This window comes from Crocodylus porosus, unplaced genomic scaffold, assembly GCF_001723895.1.
Source record: "Crocodylus porosus isolate Cpor-Errol unplaced genomic scaffold, CroPor_comp1, whole genome shotgun sequence".
NCBI lineage: Eukaryota > Metazoa > Chordata > Crocodylia > Crocodylidae > Crocodylus > Crocodylus porosus.
Window position 1 is genome coordinate 78,776,969 of NW_017728949.1, and position 11,966 is coordinate 78,788,934.

The following is an 11,966-nucleotide window of genomic DNA, read 5'->3' on the forward strand; positions in this document are numbered from 1 at the left end:
GGGTCTTTAAGAGGAGGTTAGATGAACACCTTGCTGGGGTCGTTTGACACCAGTACTCTTTCCTGCCATGGCAGGGGGTCAGACTCAATGATCTGCTCAGGTCCCTTCTGACCCTACAAACTACGAAACTATGAAAGTATGAAAGATAAAACGCACCAATTCTGGATGAACTTACTCTATGGGTAACTGTAGTAATTTGTCAATATGGAAATACTACAGGCATGTTTGTTTTGAAGTTAGCATTTACAAATTTGCCCCTCACTTAACTGAGGGAGAGCAGTGTCTGACAGTAAGGGAGGGAGAGAGGCTGCAGGAGGAAGAAGATGGTGGGACAGAGAGCAAGAGGCCTACCTGAACCTCCCTCCCCTCCCCACCCCCTCAGATATATTTTCCCAGCAGCAACAGTGGGAAGGGGACAAATTCAAGGCAAACCTCAACTATTTATAAATTTCCCATATATAGAGACTAATTATTGGGGTAGTTTCTTATGTTCAGGATCATCTTATATTTGAGTAAACATGGTATATACATATGTGCATGTCTAACATACATATTAGATATAACTAGGACATTAAAAAATGCAAAGCCTGGTTCATCTGATAGAAATACCAAATCTCTTAGATCTTTTCTTGTAACCATATTATATCTATATTAATGGAAAGACTCCTATTGAAAAACTGTCAGTGACAGTTGGATTTGATCCTGTAATACAAAGGGTGATGTCTAGCTGTGCAAATGGTAAATTATTTTAGTATAAATATTGAAAGTAAATACATTGTACTAATTTGTGTCCCTTTTCAGGGTGGAAATTTTCCTAGTACCCTGTTTATTTCCTGTTTAAAATGTTTCTGTAGAGCCCCTCATTCTGAAAAACTAAAATGGCAGGATTGGGAGCCTAACACATAAATATAGATAGTTTCTTACAATACTCCGATTCAGAGCATTGGCCTTAGCCAGTACAACTTCCGGTGTGTCCACAATGCTGGTGAATTTCAGTTCATCTGGTCGTTTCCGATACAGTCTTTCATTCAGGAGTTCTTGGGCTTTCTTCACTTTAAGCACTTCCACAGATCCTTCTGGCATCCAGCCAATGCCACGCAGCCATTCCAGATCTGACTTGTACACGTTCTACAAACAAACCAATTACACTATAATTACATAAATGGATTGTACAGGGTCATGCAACAGAGTACAACTGGGAGCCTCATCCCAACCCTTTAAAGCAACCATGCAGGAGTTAAAAAAAATGCTGCCATTTCCCACCAGGGACAACAAATGTTCATGCTTTACTCATAGACAAATGTCGGGGTCCCAGAGAGAATGAAATTTGGGGTGGGCCAGACTCTGCCATTCTGGAGCTCTCCCAACTGGAGAGCACCTGCATAAGAATTCTTTGATAAACCACTGCACATGCAACTATCCAATTAACAAGTCAAATTATAAAACACCCACATTAAGCATGACATTACAAGAGCTCTTAAACCTTGATCTCATTTGTTCATCCATGGGGCACAAAAGAAAGCTCAGAGCTGATGCATTCCTATGCCGGTGTGAGTAAAGGATACAAGTGGGAATAGGCAACATTAAGGATAGTCACAGGCCAAACCAGCAGTCCAGAGTTTTGGTGGCATGTACCCTTGATGACAGAGGAGTGCTTGTATTGGCTTAATACATATGGCTGGGTGAGATGATGTAGCTACATTGACAGGAACCCCTTTCTTGGTACATACTATTTCTAATTGTTGTAGCAGCAGTGGTTTATCTTGTAGACAAGCCACTAATCTTGCCACTGAAAAGTTCTCAAGCCTTATTGTACTATCTGTCCTATTCTCAGCGTGAGGCACAGGGTAAAAATGGGCCAGAGAATGAGCCTGTCGCCAAAGACATGGGCACAGTCCTTAAGATGCCAATGAGGCTTTTAGCTACCTACTCCAGTCCTTGATTTTATTCTTCCCGTTAGGAAGAAACCTGGCAGTGCATAGCAGTGCACTTCCAGGGTTTTCTCAGAGCTCTGTCTCCTGCAGTGATACATAAAGCATTCTGTACTTAGACTGCATTATATCAAGTCTTTTGCATATATATTTATACACTAGCCCATACATTAAGATCAAAAATATATTTTTTAAACATAACATTTAACTCACTTTTGTAACTCTCTCAGGAATGTGTATATTCCATCATAATGAAAACCCAGCTGCAACATAAGGTTCATTTCTAGATATGCTACATAAAATACCACTAGCCTCCTTGTAAACACCTATGCTAACCATTGAAAACCTGTGTTCAGGCCAAACTGCCATTTGTGTCAATGCCTATCTTTACATAATGAGATAAGGATGAGGATGGTACAGAAGAGTGCTTACAATTTACACCTCCATTCCAACTTCTGTTTCTGCACATTTCAGTTCCTGAGTTTTACCAATTAATTTCCTGTGGACTACCCATTTGAATAAAGCTGTTGAGGAAAGCACCTGAAGGATCAGGGATATAGTGGGTACAACTCACTTTAAAATATTTGAACAGATGATTCTCATCCACATCCATGTATAAAACATATATTCTACTTTTATTTTTACTCACATCGCTCTGTAGATCATAAGCTTTTCTGGCCTGGATCACATCATTCTGGTCCGGCAGACATGTCCATTCATGAAGATAACGCCTATAATCAACATCACTGACCAGTTCCTGGCCTTTCTTGGCCACAACAACTGACATCATGTCCACTGGGCTACTATACTTGGTCTTCCACTTCTCAAAATCTTTCTTGTACTCCCTGTCACTCTGGATCTTTCCAGCATGGAGAGCACACATAATCTTGGGATCATCCTCTACTGTGCGAGCGCCTATATGGTGACCTTTCTGCTTCTCATATGCTGCTTTGTATTTATACTATATAAAAAGACAGACGGAAAAGTTACGTTTTAAGTGTTCACGCAAAAGTAAATCAGAAGCTAGATACCCAGATGGAGTAATTTAATTAACTTCACTGCAGCTCTACCAGCTAAGGCTATACCTCACCTAGCATGAAGCAAATTTGATATAAAATGTATAAAATGATGTCTGAATGATAAAGGTAATTACAAGACTGAGTAGTAATCAGTATTTTATACCGTCTGAGTTTGCAAAGAATTAAAAAATTATTTTAGTGGTAAAAGCTTCCTATCCCTAATAAAAATGAGCTTTCATATTAGCAATACTGCATTACTATGATCTTTTTAGAACATATTTCCTCTTTTGTTTGCTTACTATTAAGCATTCTAATATTATATTCTTTTCCCTAATCAATGTTCAGTATTTTTTCTGGATTTATTTGTCTTTCTCTAGTTCCTAATGCTTTGTTTTCTGAAATAACTCATAGTTTGTCATTTGATAAAAATGGAGAAAAAAACCTTTCATATTCTCTTAAAATTACAAGACTATTAAATAAAGACATACTTCACTAGCAATGTCTCTTGATGCCTTTGCACTTTTGATTGGAATAGCATCAGTTCTCAGATCATAGCCCTTCTTCTTGGTTTCTTCCCAACCTTGTATGTAGAGTTTCTACAGAGAAAACACAAAATGTGGATGAAAACATGGTACATGGAGTTTAAATTACATAGCAGGAAGGTACAACCTTTTTTATAAGGAAAAGTAAAGCCCATTTAAAAGAAGCTCTTTGAAGTTAAATGAATGCTTACTTCAGCTTCTGAATTTGTACTACTTTGACATAGCTTTTAAAATGTTCTTACATGACTAATATTGGCTGAATTGGCCTTTGCTAGCAGAATCTCCGGTGTATCAGGCATGACGTGAATCGACGTTTTGTCAGCATTCCAGGCTTCCGTGTATAAGCGCTGCAGGGGGGAAGAAACAATTTTAACTTCATTGCCTGCTTATTTCTAAAGAATTTTTGACAAAATACAATTGAGCTGGAAACTATGATTAGCTGAAGGCTCCTTGATGCAAAACCAAAAGCTTGAACCAGAAGTCACATCAAAGAGTCGCATAACTTCTTACTCATAAGAAATGCTCCAATAAACTAGCACCTATTGTTCAAGCTGGTTTTGAATACATTGATATATTGTGACCTTCAACTATAAAGTTTAAGTGGAAAATTTTGTCCTTCTCATTACTACTGAATCTGCTCTGCCATGTCAATTTCTTGGTTCAGCAGTGAGAAAACGATGGAATCAGGAATCTGAAGTATAAGTATAGCGAGAATTAGAGGAGATAGGGGATGTCCAATAAACAGTGGAGATCTAGCAGTGGGTAAAGCACTCTTATTTGAGTGCAGAGGCTTTGCCCATATACAATGTTGGGATATGAGCTTTGCCCATATACAATGTGTGCTGACTGTCATGCTTTGTGAGAAACACTATTTTGCTAGCAGGTCTTTATTCCATACAAGTTGCATTTCCAAATGTAGTTCTCCAGAGGTCACACTAAAGTTATCCAGTCTGAAGGTGACCAAGGCAGCAATATCCTAGGCAGGACCACAGCTGGAAAAAAAAAGGTCCCACCACCTTGCAAAGCACAAAGGAAAAACAAGATGCTTGGCAAGCACTACTAACTCAGCAACAGTAGCTAGCTCAAATTTTGCTTCTTCAAAATAGTAAATTCCTCTGACTGAAGGACATTACTCATTCCATGAGTCAATCATACCAGCGATTTTTTTCTGGGAATCTCACCTTATTCATGTTCTCAGCATTTTGCTTGGCCAAAACCAGCTCAAGGGAATCTGTCACACAGGTGAATTTAATTTGGTCTGCAGGCTGGCGGTACTTCCTGTCACTAAGGATATCTCCAGCTCTCTTGACCTTCTCAACATCCAAGGAACCAATGGGAACCCATCCAATTCCCTTCAGCCATTCCAAGTCTGATTTGTAAATAGCCTAAAATTAATCAAATTAATTTAAAAAATAGTCAATGATTTGTCAGAGTTATAAATCTGAATTTAAAAAAAATTAATAATATTATGGATTATTCTGAAATGGCCATTTGTTTCAGACTCTGATTCTCTTAAGTGGGGTAAAATAACAATGTGGATGAATACAGAAGAATCTTAGAGTTCTAATACAAGTGTACCAATAATAGGGTCAAAGCCCAACAACATTGGAAAAATTTAGTGATCCAGGATCACATGCTATGGAGAATATCACCTCTGCATACAAGTATGGCAAAATAAAATAGGGATTTGTTGAATGTATTTTTATGCATAAGGTACTCACATCACTCTGTAGATCATAAGCTTTCCTAGCTTGGATGACATCATTCTGGTCTGGCAGACAGGTCCATTCATGTAGAGGATGTCTATAATCAACATCGCTGACCAGCTCCTGACCTTTCTTAGCCACGACAACTGACAGCATGTCCACCGGGCTACTAAACTTGGTCTTCCACTTTTCAAAGTCTTTTTTGTACTCCCTGTCACTCTGGATCTTGGCTGCATGCATTGACCACATCATTTTGGGATCATCCGCTACACTGCGGGCCCCAATGTGGTGGCCAACCTGCTTGCGGTAACCTTCCTTGTATTTATACTGAAAAATGTATTAGACATACATGTTACAATTTTTTATTCTGAAATAACGTATCCAGGTTAACTCTAACATATATATCCTATAATACTGGGAATAAAATACTCTACTTTTTAATTAGTATTCCAATTTATTCATTTTTCATACAAAACAGAGAAAAGTAAGTTTCATAAAAAGCCGCATTTACCTAATAGCTGAAATGTCTTTCCTTAAGAATGTTATTACAAAACCCCTAAAGATAATTAAAATGAACTGGCATTTTTATTGGAAGTTTTACTAGTGGTACCTAGGACAGAATCAGCCTGAAGAATGAACTGCTTTCTGATACCCTAAATCAGGTCTCTCTCAGTCAGCAGTGACAAAGTCCATCAAAGAAGTGATATACAATTTTTTTCCACTATCCATACTCTTCATATGCAGTACATGACTGCCTTTATTTGGGCTTCCAATACAACAAAGTTTAATCACTGCTAATGGAAAGAAATGGTGATGGTTTAGAATGTAAATATTAATGTATTAATTGGGCTGGGGAGAGAGATTTTTAAACACGTAATTCTTATGTTGAATAGAAGTAATAAGTTATTTACTTTTAATAAGTTCTTTACTTTCTTTTATGAAAGGATAATATTAACACATGCAAGAAACATATGATATAGTTTGTGGATAGTGATGAATTCTACTTCCTATTTTAAGACATTTACATACAAAAAATATGAAGCACAAATTATGAACCCTTTGCTATAAAAAACAGATTCCTTTAAGGCTAAGTTCAGACAATCAAAAAGCCCAAGGCTGAATTGATTCAATCTTTACAGGTTAGTCTAAGCTGAGCAGATTGAACCAATAAGCAAGTGAACAGACATTCACTTTTGATTCTGGAAATACAGCCACATGTCTGCAGTTGCCCAAGTCAGAAGCTAGGGGGCACTACAGCATGCCTCCCTGCTATGCTGGAGCAAACAGCTGGGTTGGAGCATCCAACCCACTCTACAAGGGAGGGGTGCAGGGGAGATGCAAAGCATCCTAGGATGTTGGGGGACTGCGAGTCAACTTGAATCTGTAGGGGATCTGGGACAGAAGTTCAGTAAACTGATATAATCTAAATCAGTTATGTCTGATACTACATACATCCAGGTTTGTCTTAAACTGGTTTCAGCTATTTTGAAAGTGGTTTACGTGCACTGAACTTCTGTTGTGTTAGAGATTTGAACCAGTTTCCAATCACTTGTACCAGTTTATGTGTAACTTCTGCCCTAGCATACATGTAACAAAAAGGTTACTTACATCACTGGCAATATTTCTGGATGCTTTTGCAGCTTGGATTGGAATGGCATCAAGGCGCATATCATAACCTCTTTTCTTTAATTCATCCAAAGCTTGTTTGTATATTTTCTATGAGAAAGGAGAACAAATATTATTGTTTAATTAATTAGGCATTTTATAAATCTCACTTGTGGCTAAGCATGTTACACATTTATATAATAAAACCTGTTAAATCACACTAAAGGTCATATAAACAATAATCATTAAATGGAATAAATCTGATTTAAATATAATCCACATCAACCTTGTCAGGATATGAGAAAGCATTTTTCCAACATTGTAATGTATTTGTCTTGCAGAAGGAGGAGTTGAAAGCTAGCATGGTTGGAATCTACTAGATGAATAACAAAAGGATGAGAAGCTGCACCTAGATTCTGAACATTTGCACCATCTCAAATTTGTATTATTTTCTGAAAATCTCCATTTCTACAAAGACATTTCTGGGAAATGAAAAAACTGAATTTCCCAATGCATGTAGTTTACCATACAATAAGTTTCTAGTGTCATACTAAATAAAAAATTATTAAATGACAGCAAAATAAAGAATCCTGACTTTATTAACTTAGTTAGCTATTTGGGATTATATACATGTACTATGCTATCATACTGACTTAAAAGTCAGAAATGATTACATAGTACTTTTTACTACAACTTCAGCCTTTTACTTTTACCCACCTCACTGTAGAGTATTTGGTTGAGCTTTGCTTGCATGATTTCTGGTGTGTCAGGCATGACATGAATCATAGTCTTGTCTTTATTCCATGCTTCAGTATATAAGCGCTTAGAAGGAATAAACAAAGAGATTTCTGTTATTACTGAGTATAGGGCCTGTACCTGATATTCATTTATGACACAGTATCTGTCTAAAGCATCATGAAACTTCTCCATCCTTACTCAGGAAAAAACCACCTAGTATAATCATAGAGAATTTATCTGTGGAAATGTAGTCATCTTTGGAAATTATTTACATGCCTTCAGGACAATGAATGGTTGAGGAAAGTCTAAGGTGCTTAATGAACAGGTATCTGAGCTTTTCCAGACCACAGTTTTTCCCTTTTAAAGGAGAAAAATGTGGGAAACCAGAGGTTTCCCTGTGCAGGCTTGCTGAGTTCCAGCCTGCAAAGGGCTGCAGGGAGCAGGAAGAGGGTGAGCGGAAGCAGGGGGCGTCACATGCACATGAACGTGGCAGCCAGGCAGCAGAAGAGAGCAGCTCTCCCAGCTCCCTCCAGGTAAGTCTATAGGGGGCAGGGGCAAGATGGGGTGGAGTATCCCCATGTGGAGAGGAGGGCCACTGGCCATGCATTGGTGGGGGGGGCAGGGAAGGGAGAAACAGGCACAGGCTGTATGTTGGGGAGGTGGGGAGGGACACAGGCAACATGGCAGGGAGAGGCACATGCTCAAGATTTCTGCGCCCATGGTGGGGCACAGGGCTGCAGCCAGGCCAGACTAGCTCTGGGCAGAAGCCAGGAAGCAACACAGGGCACAACTCCACGCCACCACCACTGCTGATGTTACTTTCACATGTCAGCATGCTGGCATGGTTCTTCCTCCAGTACCAGGTCCCACCCATTAAGCTGCAGAGGCAGCTCCTGCCTGGAGCTGGTCCAGCCCAGCTGCAGCCCTGCACTGTGGGCACAGAAGTCTCAGGGGGCATGTACCCCCCCCCCACCACCACTCCACTGTATCACCTGTGCCCCCCCTCACCTTCCCCACATACCCACTCCCTTCTTCAGACAAGGAGGGTGGGGGGACTGGAGGCGGGGGGGCAGCTGGTTGAGAGTGAGGGGCACCAGCAGGGCTGGGAGAGCTGTGGGTCCAGAATGAGGGGCACTGGCAGGGACAAAGGCTGTGAGTTTGGAGGAAGGGACACTGGCAGGGCTCAGGAAAGCTGTGGCTTGGGAGTGAGGGGCAACGGCATGGGCAGGGGCAGAGCACCAGCACATCAGGGCTACTCAGCACCACAAAACAGCAGGGGGAACAGCTGCAGTTGGATCCACATCCTGGTGAGCAAAGGGGGCAAAGGGAACACTGATTTTCCATGATAAAAAACCCAACATCAAATGCCAAAATGTATAGGCCCTTAGAATTTATTTTATTATAGTGATTGAGAAACTGGTAGGCTTCCAAATTGCTTTAAAATTATAAATATATCTATAAAACATTGTGTTCAATCGATACATGCATACATATATATACATACACACACACACATAAAATAGCGTTTCATTTTAATTGCAGAAAAACACAGGTTTTTGGTTTTAAAAACAGGGAATCTGTGATTATTAAACAGAGAAAACCAGGATCCTCAGGAAAACCAGGAAGATGCAACGTACATATGGCAAAAATATATAAAATAGCTAAACAGATGTGATACATCCTTAATATGTCCTCATTAGTGCCTGTTAAAACATGATGTAGCTGTTGCTTTGTGTCTGTATCAGATGGTCTCCAAATCTGAACATCAGTGTTCCTAATTTTCTATTTCTGTTGGTTAGTAGAGTGGTACTGATATGCTACTTTTATATGAAGACTCACCTTATTCATTGTTTCTGCATTCTGCTTGGCCAAGACCTGTTCTAGAGAATCAGTCACACTAGTAAATTTGAACTGATCTGGAGGCTGACGGTATATTTTATCACTCAAGATCTCTCCAGCCTTCTTGGCTTTTTCAACATCCAGAGAACCAATTGGGACCCAACCAATTCCTCTGAGCCACTGGAGATCTGATTTGTAATAATTCTGTTAATAAATACATAAGGAATTCATCAGTTGACATCTTAAAACTAAGAACCCAGTAAATAATAGCAGAATTTTACCACTACTGAACAGTTACAAAGCTGTGAGTAAAACATACGATACATGACAAGAGCAACAAAAAATATTGCTGTTCTGCAGAAAATACAGACTGGGCCTGAGAGTGAAATACTGACCTACTAAAAACAAAGGAAAAATTACCATTGACTTCACCAGAACCGAGATTTCACCCACCATATGCATCAGTGAAAAGAAATACCTTGTAAAAGAGCCATGTTTGAAACTCATCTCAAGTCTTTCAGTCCTAAATTAAACTCAGAGATTCAGCCAATGCTGTCCTGTTATAGTAGTAAATCCATTTGTTTTATCAAACACAACTCTTTTTCACACAGCTCTGCTCTGCTTTTGTCTCTTTTTTCTCTCATTACATTCTCTGCACTCTATCCTTAGCTACATATGAGAATGCTTCCTTTATCTCCAGACTTTGTGCTTTCTTTCCTTCCACAACCTGCCATTTACTACGTTTTGTACTTATTCTTTTGAGCCAGGTTTTCTCCAGTTAAAACGTTATTATGATATTACTTACTCTATTTCTCAACTTTAGCTTTAGTGATAGTACTGGAAGAGCTTGACGATTAGCAATTTTGCTTTGCTGAAGGTATGTATTATCTTTATTCCTGGTATTTGATATACATCGGTTCAAGTTTACCCGTCGCTAGTTTCACTTCTAATTTCTCGTTCATATAAAAACCAAATCATAAAAGCACACCTTAGATGAAAACCCTGCATTTCATCTGAATTCACATCAAAACCATGAGTAATTAAAGCGGCAGATTCTATTCCACCTATTGGACATCTAAGTTGACTTAGGAACCTAAAGCTAGAAATGTCACTAAATGAAGCAGATCAGATGTGTAGTGATGTACTGTGGCACAGCTGATCCACTTCCTTGGGCAATACATGTCACCCCTTGACCCTGTGACCCCTGTTGATGGTGTGGGACAACAGGCCTTGTGTTCTCCTGAGCCTTGAGTGGCTCTGTCCTATAAACCCCCCAAATTCCCAAGCAGGACTGGACCTCTCAAGCCACCTGCCTGGCTTTTCCTGCTTACCCAGACCCGTCCCTGGGAACTCTGAGGATGCGCCTAAGTAAGCAGGGAATGTGGGCCTTTCTCCTCAAGGAATGTGGGGTTTTCCACACTTGAGTCCCCACAAATTCTGGGGGAGGTCTGGGTAAGCAGGTTCCGGTGTTTCCAGTGTACAGGACAATGGGGATTCCACAGGTCCCATGTCTCCACACAAGAACACATGTAGGCTTTCCCCACTATGGAGATCCCAAGGTATGTCTCCATAAGTGGGGAACCCCAACTTTCCTGTTTATAGAGAGGTGCTCCAGTATTCCCCAGAGTGGCTCTCTGTAACAGGGAAAAGCCAGGCAGGTGTTCTGGAGGACCCCCAAGCCCACCACAGAGCAAACAAACGTCTGTAGAAATAAAGCAACAACATTTATCATTATGTCTTATTGTGCCACTGGTGTGGCAAGACAAAGGGTAGGGACATCTATTTGCTCATCACTTTTGCTGTCATAAATTTTTTTATAGGGGCACAAATGCAATGTCAAGCAACATCTGTTTCTACCCTCTGTGTGGTTCTATTCCATCTCTGAAAATGCCTGAATGCATCTACCATCACATGACCCTTAATGCTGAATCACAAAAAGACAGCAAGAAGGAGAAGAATGTATATTAACTTATATATTGTTTATTAATAGTGTTTCAAGGACTCCGGGTGGAACAGACTTGCACTTAGGGACCTAAGTCCACTTGTATATCTAATTGGTAGAACGTAATCTGACCCTAAGAATTAAATACAGTTTCAATATTAAATCATAAATCAGGTCAGATCTGATTAAATTTCAACAAGCAGTCAAGTCTTTAAATGGTTATGATCTGAGATTCATTTTGACGCAAAATCTGAAAAGCAAGTGAGATTCACCATGCTTGAGATTCTACTGGGAAATTTTCCTCCACAGCTATGCCTTTTGTCATCTAAGTACACTATCAAGTGCATTCCTCTCCTTGAATGGAAATAGAAAAGGTACTCATATCCCTTCATACATTTATCTCAAGATAAAATAAGGCTTGCTGAATATATTTATATGCATAAGGTACTCACATCACTCTGTAGATCATAAGCTTTCTTAGCTTGGATGACATCATTCTGATCTGGCAGACAGGTCCATTCATGTAAAGGATGTCTATAATCAACATCACTGACCAGCTCCTGACCTTTCTTGGCCACAACAACTGACAGCATGTCCACTGGGGTGCTATACTTGGTCTTCCACTTCTCAAAGTCTTTCTTGTA

The 11,966-nt window shown here is 39.7% G+C and overlaps 1 protein-coding gene across 1 annotated transcript in view; it reads right to left on the reverse strand.

Annotated features, from left to right (window-relative positions):
- The window catches only part of NEB (nebulin), a 207,897-nt gene that overhangs the window by 91,139 nt on the left and 104,792 nt on the right, over positions 1 to 11,966 (reverse strand). The window contains exons 63-72 of the mRNA XM_019553612.1: positions 11,775 to 11,960; positions 9,381 to 9,584; positions 7,521 to 7,625; positions 6,807 to 6,914; positions 5,214 to 5,525; positions 4,674 to 4,877; positions 3,735 to 3,839; positions 3,439 to 3,546; positions 2,581 to 2,892; positions 925 to 1,128 (exon numbers count right to left, since the gene is read on the reverse strand). Coding sequence (XP_019409157.1) covers positions 925 to 1,128; positions 2,581 to 2,892; positions 3,439 to 3,546; positions 3,735 to 3,839; positions 4,674 to 4,877; positions 5,214 to 5,525; positions 6,807 to 6,914; positions 7,521 to 7,625; positions 9,381 to 9,584; positions 11,775 to 11,960 — 1,848 coding nt within the window. The remainder of the gene's footprint in view (positions 1 to 924; positions 1,129 to 2,580; positions 2,893 to 3,438; positions 3,547 to 3,734; positions 3,840 to 4,673; positions 4,878 to 5,213; positions 5,526 to 6,806; positions 6,915 to 7,520; positions 7,626 to 9,380; positions 9,585 to 11,774; positions 11,961 to 11,966) is intronic.